This window comes from Megalops cyprinoides, chromosome 8, assembly GCF_013368585.1.
Source record: "Megalops cyprinoides isolate fMegCyp1 chromosome 8, fMegCyp1.pri, whole genome shotgun sequence".
Lineage (NCBI taxonomy): Eukaryota > Metazoa > Chordata > Actinopteri > Elopiformes > Megalopidae > Megalops > Megalops cyprinoides.
Genome location: NC_050590.1, coordinates 22,464,664 through 22,481,477, shown reverse-complemented (window position 1 = coordinate 22,481,477; position 16,814 = coordinate 22,464,664). Strand labels below are relative to the sequence as shown.

Sequence of the window (16,814 nt, the reverse complement as noted above, 5' to 3'; positions counted from 1 at the left end):
GGAGTGTCGTTGTAAATTTCTTCCATTAATGTAAAGATATAGCAACACCCAAGTGAATAAACCTACATTCACACATTTGTGGATAAACAAGTAGCCTTTTTGGAGGGAGGTTATAATACCCTGCCTCATCCTCTTGAGTATTCCAGTGCTTACATTCTGATGCAAGTATTGATTTCCTACACTTTCTTTAACACAACAGCTGGCATGTCCTAGTTATGGGAACAAGAGGAACTGCTGGAGAATATTCTTTGGTTTCCCTGTGCAAGTGTATGGCCTTTCTTGCATTTCTGGGTGGCTGCAATTGGTTTGTACAGAAGTATGCATACAGAGAAAAGCTTACAAGCCCACTGTGTTCTGGTAATGCAGAGTAGGCAGGCAGGTACAATGTGCATTTCTCTGTTGACTGATTTCCAGGATTCCTGCATTTTATTTTCTTAATTTATATTTCTTTGTGTATTTTTTTTAAACTGAGGAACTCCCCTTGTAGATTTATTTGTTTTTAACATTGTGGTATACATGGTGATCTCTCTGTTTTTGTTTTTTTTGTTGTTGTTGTGTGCAGTTCTTTCTGCATATCAAATTGCTCACTGGGACAATAAACATCTGTTACCCTGTTTTATTATGACACAATGAAGTATTTAATGTAGCAATTAAACTAATAACTAATTTAGCTTGATATCTCTTATATATATATATATATATATATATATATATATATATATATATAATTTCTTCACCATACTTCAACTAGGTCAAACACAATTTTATAAATGAATGTTTCTCAACTTCACCACAGTAGGAATCCACAGCAAAAAACTTATTCCATCTTTAATGCAGTGGGGATATTAGCTCATCTGAAATTATTTTGTAGTTTTGTGACCAAATATATGGTAATCAATGTCTCATGCAACCCCCTGGAATCAGTTTCACCATTAAGTAGAGACAAGAGGCCCAGACTGCCCTCAGACTGCTGGGCCCTGGAGGCAGAGAGCAGAAATGCTGAAGGGACGACTGTCTGTTTCTAAAACCTTAAATACAAACAAAATAACTTCTCTGTAAAAATACAAATGCATGAGTGGGCCCAAGACAGCCAGTTCTACATGCTCTGAGGACTCATTGAGATTATAAAAATACTGAGTTGTTGCAGGGGAAAAGGTTGCAAATATCTGTTCAGTTTCTACCTCATGTATTGAATATTAAGAATTTTTTTTTGTTTTTAGTGCACTTAATTTGGATGCCATATAAAGTGTTATGGTATGGAACAACAATTAAATAGAATTGTGTATTGCCCCTTTAATTCCTAAAGAAAAAAATGTCATGCATTGTCATGCACTATGATTGGCATCACTTGAGTTCATCTAACAAACTGTTTCAATCCATATTGATATTTATAATGAATATATATGTCACATAAATTAGTCTGAGCAAACATATCTTTTGACTTGTCAAATAGACTGACAAACACTTGGAATTAGCAAAACATTGCGTATTCGAACTTATATAGAGCAACTACTGCTGTACCATTAGCTCACATGATGCAACATCTATGAATAAGGGCCATGTAAAGTAAACGTTAACCTAACTGTTGCGATGGGAAAGGTGTGTGTGTGTGGGGGGGGGGGGGGGGGGGGGGGTGTATGAGAGACTTGTATCTTGAGTGCCAGTATTGAGCCACCAGTAAGTGAGACTTAGAATGCCAAATGAGGACCTATAATTCACTTTTACACCATGACCACAGAAGACTACCAAGTATTGGTGTATGTGGTTATATATACACTTGTGCCTGCCTGGCCAAGTCTTTGTACAGTTGGACTGGGCCAGGTGTTGTGTCTTACTGGCCTGCCTCAAATCCTCTCTTATTGCTCCTGTTAGGTGGAGATGCCTGTTTGTATCACAGGTGGTGAGGCAGTTACAGACAAACTGGCAGGCTGACACAAGGCATGTCTGTCCCTGTCCATGTATTTGCATACCAGCATATTTTGAGAATCCTGGTGTTCATGTACTGTAAAGAGGAAAATAAATTGGAATGTGGAAGCTGACAGTGTTGTGGCTGCTTATTACCCTGTTCCAACAGTAATAGCCACTGGAAGACAAAGTAACATTTTGGTAATGGTGTTCTTGGAAATATTTGTAAATACACCAGTCTGTTTTTAAGGGTTGATGTCATAAAAAATGCAAGTGAGGTATTTTTATAACACTGGAATATTCATATTATTTAATAGTTTTTTCTTTTTCCATTACCGTCCCTGAATTCATTTGGTGTGAGGAAATGAATAAATGGGATTATACTGCCGAAGTACTCAATGCAGACATTAAAAAACAAAGGAAACAGTCGGTCTACATTTCAAAATTATCAAAACACACTGAATTTCCAGCTAAACCCAGCAGAAAGCATACATTTAAAATAACATTGTCTGTAATTAACCACACCCTTCCTTTCCCCTTAGTCTCACACGGTAAAAACTAATTGCGGCATATCGCTGTCTCCTCTCGCTCTCTCTCTGTCTAACAGTGGAAAAGGGGGGGGAACTGCCTGTGTGGTCAAGCCCTTGGAACGTGACCGCACGGGACAGGGAGGCCACGCAGGCGCTTATAGAGCATTACGGGTCACCGGAGATCCAGCATATGCTAAACGATAGGACCACCAAAACCAAACAGATTTTTGAGATCATTGCAAACCGGATGGAGGCGCAAGGCTTTCTGATCAGTCAGAACTCTTGGAAAGCGGGTGAACGGTGCTTCCAAAAGTGGAGGAACATGGAGCGGACATACAAAGACTACGTCTTGGCGCGCAAGAAGACGGATGCTGGGCGGAGGAAGCAGCCCGAGTTCTTCGAACAGTTCCACGCGCTCATGGGCCAGCGGCTCAGTTTAAAGCTAGCGGCTGCAGCCGACTCTCCCGCCCGTGGTGCCGGAGCCAATACCAAGGCAGGAGCTCCACCTCCCGCTGTGCCCCTGTATGCCATCGTTGTCCCTGCCAGTCAACCTTTTGCCCTCAGCATCCCTTCCACCTCCATTTCGGAATCAGAGAACCATGTCCACGCAGGCATAACTAAATCCAAGCCTTCGGCGAGAAAGTCAGAAAGGGAGAGGATCCCTCATCGGAAGCTCCTCCAAGCAAATGAAGAGAAGGAAGAGACGGCAGAGAAGCGGGTCCAAAAGAAAAAACGAAGGTCATGGCTGGGGGAGAACAGAGGTAGGTTGGATGTGTAAATGCATGAGGTATCTCTAGGGCAGTAGGCAGAAATTGTAGATTATGCACTCGGCCCTTGATGTCGCTGGTTCCAGAGAGGAAGAAGGCTTTTACAACTATTTGCTAGCTGTTTTGACAGAGTTGCTTTAGTAGTTCATAAACCAGTGGTCTATGGACCATTTAATTGCACTAATTCTGTTGCATACCCTCATAACCCTAGTCTGTAGTTTCCTCTTTGCTCCTGTATGATGTGATGTCACCCTTTACAATCGTGTATCTCTCCAATATACACAGTCCCTTGACTTGTCTGGTGTGCATTTTGCACAACAGTAGATAACTACCTCCTGATGACAGGATATTATCTGTACGATTTCATTTTCCATCATCATTTTTAAAAGCAATTAATACCTAGAACAACTTAAATTACAATATAGGCCTGTGGTTGTTTGGCACTGTGCTGTGTTCATTTAGCTGATTCATTGTTTTGCTTTTCACGTGAATGACACTGAAATATTTTAAATCAATACCAGCATTTTGCTTTTGTTGCTTAAGAGGTGATACTTTTCCCCACATTGTCTCCCACAACAGACACTATTTCTGACATATATCTCTCCATCCTTCTCTTTGTCTAGCTGTTGAAAATGGGGATGATCTACTGGAGGGGCCAGAGCAACAAATAACCAGTCAGGACATTGAAGCCACAGAAGCACTTGTTGAGCTGTATGGGTCACCAGAGATCCAGGGATTGATCAGGGAAAACAAAACCCGCACCAAAAGGATTTTCGAAATCATTGCCAGTAGACTCAAGGAGCAGGGCTTTCCCATCAGTGATATGCCTGAAAGAGCAGGGGAACGCTGCTTCCAAAAGTGGAGGAACTTGTCACGAGCATATAAGGAATATGTCTTGCACCCAGAAAAGCCAGATGCTGTGAAAAGAAAGCCACCCCCTTGCTTCGAGCAGCTCCAAGACCTCATAGGCCAGAGACTAAGCCTCCAGCTGTCAACAACGAACAGCTCCCCTGCCCCTGATGAAGGAGCCGAGGAGGAGCAGGAAGGAACTTGCCAGTCCCTGCTCAATGCAGTGGAAAGTCTCTCGAATCCAGCCATTGGTATAACTCTCCCTTCCTCCTCCTCTCCTTCCTCGCAAGCAGGGAGTCACCTCTCTTTGGGGCCCTCGGGTCTAACTGCAAAGAGGAAGAAGCTTGTGGATGTGGCTGAGCTCCTCCAGGAGTACAGAGAGGAGGCAAGGAGGCGGGAGCAGGAGAAGGAGAAGAGGGCAGAGGAACGATTCCAACAGCTGCGCAGCATGCTGGAGCAGCAGCACACGGAGCAGATGGCACTGATGAAAGAGTTGATAAATGCTTTTAAGAAAAACTGATTTTTTTGCCACAGAATCCTTTTTAAGCTAATCAGCATAGTAGAATTTTAGCTTTTATACCATCAACATAATTCTTTATAATGTTATTAGGAAGGTATGCCTTTTGCTAGATTTGATTTTTTTTATATAATAGTTACAGACATTTGTGTCAGTGGAGAGAAGGGGCTGATTGTGTGTATTGCCTGGGGGATTTATATTACTTCCTTCTGGTTTTGTCGTTCAGAATGCTTTAAAAAACTCTGAGAAAAAAAGTTCACCATTCTGTATTGGACCAAGATTTTTTGACATCTGTATCTTGGTGGCACGTTAATTCAAATAAACCGATTGATTCGTGTCAGCTACTAACTTTGTTTTTCTGTGAAGTTTATCCACAATTAATAGAAGAGAACAAAGTCAAGATAATTGATAATCACTGTGAGTGCCTGTTGTCTGGGGACCCTAGGACCAGAAGAAGACTAATTATGAATGACAGTGAATAATGTACAAGCACCATAGCAGTGTGAAGAACTGTAGTAGAAAAGGAATTGGGAAGGAATTAATTTAAAGGACTAAATCATTGGAGAGTCATAAACTTGCCTTTCCTTGCTGTCATACTATTCAAGCATAATAATGCTTTTTTTTTCACAATGAACAGGACTTGAAAGCTGTTGTAAAGTTTTTATAATGCGGTTTTGCTTTGTTTGTTGTTTTTTAACCAGTGTTTAACCAGACCTTGAAGTCTCTTGAAGTTGATAACCTCTTTTTCGGGAGACCTAGCAAGAAAGTCAGCAGGGAGGTGCATAATATTGCAAGGTGACATAGGCCAATCACAATACAGACAACCCAGTTGTATTCATATTGTATCCATTTGTGTTGCAGCAACTCTTTGTCCTCTTGATGTGCTGTGGTCAGGATGTGAAAACCAAGCCTAGCTTACTGTGAATAGTACATGATGAAGCGAGAGATGTTATGCACATCAAAACTCTATAGCCTAAATTATTAGATAAGTAGATAGATAGATAGATAGAACTTTACTGATCCAAAAAGGAAATTGCCTTGCCAACAGTCAAGCATTTTGGGAAGAGATATATACAACATAAAATAAACATAAACCATAGGACAATAAATAGATGTATGACAATGCATAGAACAATAAAAACTGCAACTGCAACTGCACCATTAAAATAAGTTGCAGAATTTCTGTAGTGTCCATTGTGTGCTTCTTGCATGTATTGCATTTATATATTGCACTTAAGGGGTTTCATACTTGATTGAAAATGAGTTGTTGCATTGGGGGGATCAAATGGTGATCTCCCTACAGCAGAAGGGGGAGGAGATACTGAGCAGTGTGGTTCTCTTGTGCCTGCTGTTTCACTTGGCAGTAGCAGAACACTGGCTATGCTCTGGTTAAACCTGTGAAGGTTCTGCTGTGGTCACTGTAATAAAATGCGCCCATTATACACATACATGGCAATGATTTGTAACACAAGACAGGGAGTAGGGAACCGGGGTAATTCTCTCCTTTCCTGTCCAGTGTTATCTTGGTCATATCTTTTTATGCGATATTTATTCATCAATATTTATATCATATGTTTTGTTGAATTTAGTAATATGTTGCTGCAGTACATTATGTTGATGCATTTCTTTATGGTGGTTAATTTCCTTTTATGGTGGTGTGGAGTATGTATTCTATGTCTACTATTATGTGACTGATTTATATTTTATGGTGGGACATATTTCCATCAGATTAGCTCAGCCCACAGTTTTACTGGCAGGAGACTAGTGCAATGATATGCTGCCTCTTTATCTTTATTGTCCCAATGGATGATTTGTTGTTGAGCAGAAACAAATATAAAGCCGCTTGGTACAGATACAAAATAAAAAATACAAAAAAATTGGTCCTTTTTGTACACAATAATCAAAGCAACACTGGTTAGCTGTTCTTAAAAAGTTCCTTTGAGGGAAGTTGTGGTATGCCATCTTTTTTAAACCAAAATGGTAAATATAGCAGTTTCTACGTAGATTCACTCTTCCAGTCCATCTTCTCAGGTTGCAGTTAGTTAAATGTACAACAGGATGATGTCTGGCCTTAAATTTGTGATGGTTTTCTGCTTCTTGAGGACTGTCCCTATTCCCAGTCTAACGCTGTGACGGGAAAGGTGTTGCCCTTTGCCCCTTTCATTACTCCTATACCTATCCAATCGAAGGTAATAAAGTTGGGATTTTGTGCCATTTCAAAGCTTGCTGCAGACACAGCCAGAATCTTATTGTGATGTCATCTGGATATTTCATCTGCTAGGCCTACTCATCAAGAGAAGACCATGTGATCTAAGGTGCCTGACTGGCTTCCTATAGCCTCTTTGAGTCTTTCATTTGTGGAGGTTTATTAGTGTAGGGAAAACATCATAAACTAAACATGGGAGAAGAGTAATACTCTACTTTTCCGTCCACCAAATGTCATGTCAGGAAAACATTTTTTCTAGTACTCACCCAGCCTATCCTGGTTCATGTCTGTCTTGCTGGGTTTTCTCCTATTTTCCTGAGTTCCCTTTGCACCATATTCATTTCTTTATCCCTGTGTTACTCCCGGTGGGTCTTGATACATAGCCAAACTGTGCTGAAGTCTTTTGTCAACCTTTTTCTGAGAATTACTGGCTGTCCACTTGCATCCTCTGCGAACATCAGGTCTAGTTTGGAGTTCATTCTTGCCCTTGCTGTTCTAGAGCACCATAGCTTAGCATGCCTTTATTGTGTGGAATTCTTCAACCACATACATTAATAGAGGCTATCGTAGTTTTGTAAGCACTCCATGTTGGTAATACTATGCCTTGAATTTCCCTTCCAGGCCACTCTTTTACACTGGAAGCATTCAACTTTGTGCTTTAGACAATATGTCTTTGACATTGTCTGTCATTTTCTACTCAGTAACACTTTCCCAGGTTTTTTTTACTGACTTTTCCCTGACAATGGGAATAGCCTCACCACTGATCTTGAATTTGTGTTCATCCTTGGACTGTTCCTTTGTGTAAGAATAAGCTTCAGGGTTTTGCTGGCTTGAATTGTATCCTTGCCCATGTAATGTGTTTCATACACCGTTCCTTTTTTTATAGAATGGCCTAGATGTAATCATCCGTGAAGGCCTTAAATGGTAGGTAACAGTATTATTGTAATTCAGTGAAAATAATGGAAGACAAAAAACCACTTTTTAAGTGGTTTAATATATAGTACTTCTGTATATATACATGAATATGCATGTTTCACACCACCACCCTCCTGTTCAGACATACAATCTCACTTACTGTCAGAATAGTTAACATATAACGGTAAACAATGGCTTTTGCTTGCCATACACCTGCCACCCACTCTGTTAGCCCTACTGCTATAAATCCTATCAGAAGGAACATATTTAACAATTGGGGTATAAGTATTAAGCACAAGTATGTTGTGTACATTTTCATATCATATCAGTATATTTTGTCACATTTGATTTATGCTCTATAAGGTTTTTTCACTAACATTGTGCTGGCACTGCTATAGCTAGACATCTACAGCTGGAAAAAATTCTCTGCATATTCCTAGTTGCTTATATTATTATGAATCCAGTCCTTCCCTCTTCCAAATGATATTGCATTGCCTCCCATTCATCCACATCATTACATAATGAGCCAAGCTTATGAACATTTTGCCCGTTTTTTCTGTTTGTATATCAAAGCAAAAATCATTCACCCTCACTATACAGCTAGCAAATCTCATGACTGTTTTAATGGTACAAAAAATGTTACAAATGTTACAAAAAATCAGGTTATATGACAATTTGGAAGCTGTTTCCAAATTGCAATGGAAATCGAAATTAACACTGCTAGTGTGGAAAGTGGAGCCTCCGTGCACAAGGATACTGCATTGCACATCACACTGGTCTCACTGGATCATATTACTCAGGTAAGATACCCTCCAAGTTGTCATTTGTACACAATTTACAATTTTAAATTACCATCTTGTGTTTCATGAAATGTGTTCATGGCATAGAATTTTTTTTTCTTACAGACATCTTTTTGCAGGATCCATGAAAAGAGTCCTGGTAGAAAGGGAAGATGGAAAACAAATCAGCCCTGTAGGCCAAAACCTTAGATATGTCTCTGCATGAAGTTAATGCTAGTGAAACACAGACTTTATCAAAGCTCTCAATGGCACAGGCAAATGCCAGGTCTTCACAGGCCTCACCACCTTCTGTATTTCAGATACAGTAGATGGGAGGTAATGATGCTTCTATTGAAACCCCTGCTTAGAGCACACTGCAAGGATGTTTGTATCCTGATTTCATCAGTCAAACCTGCTCTTGGCATATTTGTACAGTATCTCTCAGACCTGCTGAGATAAAGCCTTTCCTGACAAATTTCCACAGTTGGTACTTTGATGTTGAAATCTAGTCAGATGCAATTTCTTTGACTATGGGTCTTTTGAGAGAAGACAATGTTTTCAAAATGTCCTTAAACTTGTAAATGTCGTTGTTATAATGTATCATGTGGACATTTGTGACAACTTCCTTTTGAGTAATTTTCAGTAAGACACTGCACAAAAGTGTCAGGAGCAGGTATGACACCAGGCTGAGATGTGATACTGTGTTGAATGTTGTCCTCAGAGTACAGATCTTTACAATTGTGTCACCTAACTGTGACTTGGCTGTGACTTGTGGAGGTAATCCATTTAAATGTGAGAATAGGTATATTTGACAACAGCTGGCCAGAATCTGAGAACGTGATGGAATAATTATTTACAAGTTATTTGTAATTTTGTTTAGTAGGTGAGATCTCAGCCATAGGGTAAATCCACTGTAACTTTGAGAACATATAGGATTAAATTATTACACATTTTAAATATAGTTAAATGTATGGGATATATTCTGTCTTCTTTGTTTACAATTACAACTACCTTTTTCTTTATTCTGTATTGTATTGCTTATGGTATTAAAAAATGCTCTAGTTCAGCATTTGTGCCTGTGTTCTCTTCTAATGCAGGAATTTTCATGCATTGGTCTACTCTTTCAAACATTTGATATTTTCCTCCTAGTTGTTGTAATGGTAATGTGTATTCATTACTACAGTACAAAGAAGATTCTTTTATTCTCTGAGTATTTTTTTAAAGTTTTCATTTAAATGAGCAAAGCACAGATATGTGATTTTGTACTGCTTTTTGGTTGATTTACAGTATATCAAATATATTTTCAAGAGGTCTTGTGGAAATCAGCAAAGAGGAGCTCAGTCCACCACAATGTCCTGTTCTTTATTCCATTAGTGTGGCTGGATTTCATTGCAATTAGGAGGTGACCTTTAATTTTTGAAAGGAAGAAGGTCATTGTGTCTCTGGGATTGCTGTAATTTGAATAAAAATAGATTTTGTTGGCCCTTGTTTTCTGATGAAATTGAAGCTGACAAATTGCTTGCCATGTAGTTTAATAGTTTGATTTAAGATAGTTTTGTCTACCTTAAAGTTGAGAACTTTTAGAAATGGCATTTGGTAGAATATTTGTGTTCTTTGAGAATCTGGGAAATCAGGTAGAACAATCACACCATTCCTACAGTACCATAACTTTACAATTAAATATATTATGATTTGGAACATCAATGAATTAAGTATTGGGATGAAGACATGAGTAACTTCAGGTTATTCAAGTCTTTCATCTACATTTGCTCATTACCTTCCTTAATATTTTATTATACTGCCTTCAGGGCTGAGCTACTTTAGTTAATATTGCAAGATATTACCATTTATGTTGGCAAAAACTGGCCCAGAAGAAAAAAATTTCCAACTGTTTGAGATCATACTCTCCTCACTGCATTTGTTCTTCAGGTAAGTTTTTGCATTTGCAGCTGCCTCTCAATACCCTTTAAGACATTTTAACAAATTTATAGATGGGACGAAAGAACACTGTCTGGAGTTACTTCTGTCTGCAAGACATGTCTCACACTGGCACACTGGTGCATATATGTGTCTGTGCTGATACAGGATTAAGCTCATGATGCCTAGTTGCTAACTCTTTGCACTGTTGTGTTGCAGTGGGATCAGCTGTTGGAAAATCAGAGGGTGATCTCCAGCATCAAGAAGATACAAAAGGGCCAGTGCTCAGGTCAGCACTGCACGGGAGGAGGGGTCTTGGCAAGCAAACAAATGATGAAGGGGACTGTCAACCACAGGCTAAGAAAAAGAAAATTGACCTCATTTTCAAAGATGTCCTAGAAGCCTCTCTTGGAGCCAAGAGCCTAGACAACCCCTTGAACAGCACCTTCCCCCTAAAACGTACCCGGGGCCAGCAAATTGCCTATCTGTTTAACCAGCCCAAGACTTCCACAGTCCAGAGGGGCTCATCTTACCTGAGCCAACAGGAGAGCAAACCTCTTGCCCTGGCTCCTGGCTCCACCCCTGCAGAAAGAGTTGAGGGTGAGCTGGACATGAAGTCTGTGAAGGTGGAGGAGGACCCTTCCCCATCCTGTGAGGGCCCCTCCACCTCCTTCTGCCCTAATTGTGTAAAACTTAAGAAGAGGATCCGCGAGCTAGAGGCGGAGCTGGACCGCTTGCGGGCGGGACCGCAGCCTGAGTCCCTGAGTCAGGCCCCTCCTCTGCCTGAGCCACCCCCACTTGAAGAGCTACGAGGTAGGTTCCAGAGAGAGCGGGTGTATGGGGGGGGCTCACAGGGAGAGACCAACCTCTGGCCTTCTACCTCTAAACTTAAAACTACTGGACATAGCACTACACAAGGATAGTTCTCCTAATTAGATGTTCAGGCATGGTGCATATGTTGCTGTGGAATCTCTTTTATTGAACATCTAATAAGGTTCTCTGTCTTAGTGCATTTAATAGTTTGGCAAGTCCCTGTGGTCAGGGCAGAAAACCTTTCTTTGTTCCACCCACATTTTCTTTGAAGATCACAAGATTATCCCTGCTTCTTCTTAAGTTTTCGCAACAAAGGGGAAATTAATTGCAGTCCCTCTATGTTTTAATGAACTATTAGGCTTATTAGAAACATAGTAATAATCCCAGGTTGGCATTGATCTTTGGGAAGTAATTATGTGGAATCATGTGGACTTGCAGTTTTATGCATTTTATGTATTTTATTTGAAATTCTTTTTTTTTTCCGTCCTGAAATAATCCTGCCTGTGTGACCACAGTATTCAAGAATTGTTTTGTACATAGTTATTAACACAGTATTCATGATTTTTGGTTTTGTGTAGTCTGTGTTCACCAATTCTAGTTTTCTTCACATTTCTTCTTGAAATTGAATATATATTTTAAAGCAATGTCATACATATTTGTATTTAACATTGAAATGCACACTCCACTGTCACATTAAAGCACTGAAAAAAATGTGTTTGTTATTCATTTTAGTCCTTTGTCAGAATGTAGGAAAATGTAAGTGGTGACATTTTTGTCTGATTTCTTCTTGGTTATTATTGAGCCAGGTATGTTAAGTATGACTTGCTTAATGTACAATTTTTAAAAAAAATTTACCAAAGATTTTGGCTCGCTCATGACTTTAAATTCATTAGTGAATGTGTTCATTTGTATAAATGTCTTGTTCTAGTTTCCTATTGTATGAACACCTATATCTCCAAGATGTGAGATAACTGTTCTTTTTATCAAACATATTGCTGCAGTTATTGTCCTGATTGTGTTCATTAAAGAAACATCAAAGTAAAGATAATCTTTCTATTTATCAGCTCAACAAACATCTTATAGGTCTTTGTGAAATGGACTACTCTGGTAAACTGGATACTTGTTGAAAGTGCAAAGAATTCAAACTGTGAGTTCACAAAAGGGGGACATTTCCAAATTATGTAGTTGAATTGAAGTACATTGTATTGCCCATGTTAAATTGATTTGGAGTGAGGACTGAAACTGTCCTTTTTTTCATCTTGTCTGCAGTGGCAGAGGCTATGACCCCCGTCACCGTTGTGCTTGATGAGGACGATCAAGACGTGGATTCTGCAGATGAGTCCATCACCGCTGACCTCATGGTAGCAGCTGATGAATCCTCCAAGCTGTCATCTGGTCCAGGCCGACGGATCCGTCGCTTCAAGCAAGAGTGGTTGAAGAAGTTTTGGTTCCTCCGCTACTCACCCACCCTTAATGAGATGTGGTGCCATGTCTGCCGACAGTACACCGTCCAGTCCTCGCGTACTTCCGCTTTCATCGTTGGCTCTAAGCAATTCAAGATCCACACTATCAAGCTACACAGCCAGAGTAACCTGCACAAGAAGTGCCTACAGCTGTACAAGCTGCGCATGCACCCAGAGAAGACAGAGGAGATGTGTCGCAACATGACCCTGCTTTTCAATGCTGCCTACCACCTGGCTCTGGAGGGACGTCCCTTCTCTGACCTTCGGCCCCTGGCTGAGTTGCTGAAGAAGTGCGAGCTCAAGGTGGTTGATCAATACCTGAATGAGAGTGATTGCCAGATCCTCATCCACCACATTGCCCGAGCACTAAAGGAGGACCTTGCAGAAAGGATTCGCCTGTCGCCCTTCCTAAGCATAATCATGGATGGGCAGAATGATGACCTACTGGCTGACACAGTTGCCGTCTATGTGCAGTTCATTACCAGCGATGGGCCCCCTGCAACTGAGTTCCTCTCCCTTCAGGGTCTGAGTTGTGCCACTGCAGATGGGTACATGCAGGCTATTGATCGAGCCTTTGCCATCCTGGGCCTGAGGCTGCAGGATGTGCTGATTGTGGGCATGGGTGTTGATGGGTCCAACATCTCTGCTGGTTTGAGAGCCAACCTCTACATTACTATCAGGAAAACAATTCCCTGGGTGCTCTGTCTACCAGTCATGATCCATCGTCCTCATTTGGAAGTCCTGGACGCCATCAGTGGAAAGGAGCTGTCATGTTTGGAGGACCTGGAGAACAACCTGAAGCAGCTACTCAGCTTCTACCGGTACTTCCCCCGCATGATGGCTGAGCTGAAGGCAACTGCCCCCACTTTGTCAGAGGAGACAGAGTTCCTTGGTGATATCCGAGCTGTACGCTGGATTATTGGGGAACCTAATGTCTTGAATGCCCTGATCAAGGATTACCTGGAGGTGGTGGCTCACCTTAAGGAGATCAGCAGCCAGACCCAGAGGGCAGATGCTGCAGCCATTGCCCTCGCCCTCCTGCAGTTCCTCATGGACTACCAGTCTGTTAAACTCATCTACTTTCTCCTTGATATCATTGCCGTCCTCTCGCGCCTTGCTTTTGTCTTCCAGGGGGACTATCTCCTGATTTCCCAAGTGGACTCCAAGATTGAGGAAGCCATCCAGGAAATTGGGCAGCTAGTAGACTCCCCAGGGGAGTACTTGCAAGAGTTTGAGGAGAACTTCCGGGAGAGCTTCAATGGGATAGACCTCAAAAACCTGCGGGTGGCTGAGTCCAAATTCCAGTCAATCCGAGAAAAGATATGTCAGAAGAGCCAAGGCATCCTGGCTCAGCGTTTTGATGCACGCAGCCGCACAGTAGTCAAAGCCTGCCAAGTGCTAGACCTAGCCACTTGGCCTCGGAACCAGGATGACCTCCGAGCCTATGGGGAAGAGGAGATCCTGCTCATCTTTGACCACCTGGAGGCTGTGCCCTCAGCAGCTCGTGAACCATCTCGTGAGAGGGTGGATGCAAGAGGCAGCTTGGTGGTGGAGTGGAGGGACCTTAAGGCTGACTACTACAGCATGAATGGCTTCAAGGAGGTGATTAGCCACATCTGCCGGTACAAGCAGCGCTTCCCATTGCTAAATCGCATTGTGCAGATCTTGCGCGTCCTACCCACTTCCACAGCCTGCTGTGACAAGGGCCGAGGCTCCCTGCAGAAAGTGCGCAAGAACAACCGCGCACGCCTCACCCTGGACCAGGTGAATGACTTGCTGACACTGGCGGTCAACGGGCCACCCATGGCCAGCTTTGATGGCAAACGGCCACTGGACAGCTGGTTTGAAGAGAAATCAGGGAATAGCTACTCGCTGTCAGCTGAGATGTTGAGCAGGATGTCTGCTGCCGATCAGAAGGCGATGCTACATGGCATAGATGTAAGCACAGAGTTTTCTCCTGACATATGACTAGTGAGCCTTGGCTTCAGCCAACCTATTCCAAAAAGCCATCCTAGAGGGGGAAAAGTGATCAGAGCTATCATGTGATTGGCCAAACCAGCTGATGGTGGCACTGCTGCTAAGATGGACTGATCAGTTTCTTTTTATGAATGCAAACCGGGTTGTAGAAATGTATATTAGCTTGTATTAGATGCTGAATTATGGACATATGTGTACAACTATATGTGTATATACATGTCTGTATGTATGCATGAACAATGCAGATATTTATTCATATGAATATTAATAATCAATGCCACAAATGTCACACAAAGCCACTAATGTTTATTTGGGTAGAAAATTCTGTGTCCTAGAATAAGGGTATTTTTCTAATGGCAGCATTTCCAGAACAGACTTTCAAAGTCAAACTTTTTTAATGAAAAAAGGCATTTCCATTAACAAAATTGGGCCTTGTCACATAGCCTGTTTAATGTCTTCAGATCTTTGATGATCAAGGCAGATTAAGAATCCCAAAGTGAAATTAGCTTGAGGGGGTAATAGCCTATCTTTAGCGCTTCAAAAGTAGTGTAAGACAAAGTCAAGATTTTTGACATTGCACTTCAGTACCTTAATGGCAACTTAAAGTCAGTGTTTCTTTTGAAATAATCAGGAATTGAACATCCTGCCTACATAATTACAGACATTGTGAGAACAATCAATCTATAAGAAAAAATAATACAGTTTGTCATTGTTGTATACCTTGATGTATGTAATTGTAAAAATTAATAGCACTTCCTTTTCACTGCCTATACAGATTTCCCCTGTTATGGCAAATTGTGGTAAAAATATCCACTTTTGTATGAGTTCAGATGTGTTGCTGAGATTGCACTTTGCTTAGAGGGCTGTAGCCAGTCAAACTCTGTCACAAAGAAGCAATTAGGAAATGCCACAAGTATGTTGTACAGATGAGATTTAATTTTTTCGTCCAGTTAGAGGCAAGTGCTACCAACCTCACATGCAACAACTAATCAGGGACAGCCTTCTCATTGTTCCTGTTCCTTCCTCACCATGTGTAAAAAGGTGAAATAATCCAAGGACTTTCTCTGGTGGTCTCTTTGCAGTAATACTAAGAACGATGTGCATATAAATGTGAATGTTTTCAGTTATGTCATCTTGTTAAGTTTCTTTTTTTATGTATTTCATTTTGAAAGCCATATGGGGTTGTGCCACAGTATGTTTTGCTGTTGATTCCCATTGTTGAATCTGTTGTGTGTATTGATGTAAGAGACCTGTGACTTTTTATTTTATTTTTTTTGATACAATACATGCAATGTTTAAATATTATTTTATTTCATAATGGTCTTAAAAGCCCCAGTTGGGAATTCTTTTTTTATATATATTTTTACAAAAGTCATTTCAAGTTGGTTCAGCATGATTTCAATGAGGCCAGTTTTACATGCTTAAACTTGATACAAATGAGTGAAAAACAAAATCACCTAATCAGTTAATTAAAAAGTATGCCTTAATATCCTTGTAAATACATGAATTATATATTGCACATTTGGCTTGTGCTTCTTTGCACATGCAAACATATTGAATAAGCTTGCAAAATTAAGCTCTTAACATGTTAAACCCACTTTGAGGTATTATTTATTGGTTAATGTTGATATAAAGCATTTGATATCTCCATTACTGTTTCAAATAATATTATTTTCAAAGACCACTCAAGTTTTGGCTTTCCCCAGATTGATCTAATTGACAGATGTCAGTATCCCATTCTATATGTCTGTGCAATATTTTATCTTTCAGATCAGATCAGAAATAAACACTTAAGCAGAAAAATAATTGATATTTATGAATAGTGATGCTGGCTGGACAGTATCCCAGCACCATTGTCTGATAAAACAAAAACCTCAGTGCTCTAAGATAACTTAGAGGTGAGTGAGCTTTGCTTTGTATTTCACTCCCTCTTTGTGTGTACTTCTTCCCTAAAGCTTTCATATGGTCTCTTTGGTCACATTAAATGAGTGACTACACAGCTGCTATGGTAGTCCATACCTACTTGCCAAAATGTGGTTTCTGAGGTGACTGGAAACCAGAATGTGTCTGTTAAGATGAATGGGTTAATCAGTGGGTTTTCAAAAAAAAAAAAATGGATTCACTTCAGATGGTAGGCTGAGAGAAAAAAATACAATCTCAAACCAATTTAGAAGTG

The 16,814-nt window shown here is 40.6% G+C and overlaps 2 protein-coding genes across 5 annotated transcripts in view; both read left to right on the top strand.

Moving 5' to 3' along the window:
- Nucleotides 1-15,077, top strand: part of LOC118781971 (zinc finger protein 862-like) — a 29,403-nt gene extending 14,326 nt beyond the window's left edge. For 3 of the 4 annotated variants that reach the window (XM_036535150.1, XM_036535151.1, XM_036535149.1), the window contains exons 7-8: nucleotides 10,605-11,198; nucleotides 12,468-15,077. In XM_036535150.1, the coding sequence (XP_036391043.1) occupies nucleotides 10,605-11,198; nucleotides 12,468-14,629 (2,756 nt within the window). In that variant the 3' untranslated portion in view covers nucleotides 14,630-15,077. The remainder of the gene's footprint in view (nucleotides 1-10,604; nucleotides 11,199-12,467) is intronic. The other variant, XM_036535152.1, reaches the window with a different exon arrangement.
- LOC118781974 lies at nucleotides 2,217-4,614 on the top strand. The gene is made up of 2 exons (XM_036535155.1): nucleotides 2,217-3,196; nucleotides 3,826-4,614. Exons 1-2 carry the CDS (start codon nucleotides 2,626-2,628, stop codon nucleotides 4,569-4,571), a joined length of 1,317 nt encoding a protein of 438 aa, XP_036391048.1. The 5' UTR covers nucleotides 2,217-2,625; the 3' UTR covers nucleotides 4,572-4,614.
- Nucleotides 15,078-16,814: the final 1,737 nt, after the last annotated feature.

Coding starts and splice junctions, on each gene's coding strand:
- LOC118781974 (XM_036535155.1), top strand. CDS start 2,626: ATGCTAAACGATAGGACCACCAAAACCAAACAGATTTTTGAGATCATT. Junction 3,197..3,825: donor ATGGCTGGGGGAGAACAGAG/GTAGGTTGGATG, acceptor CTCTTTGTCTAG/CTGTTGAAAATGGGGATGAT.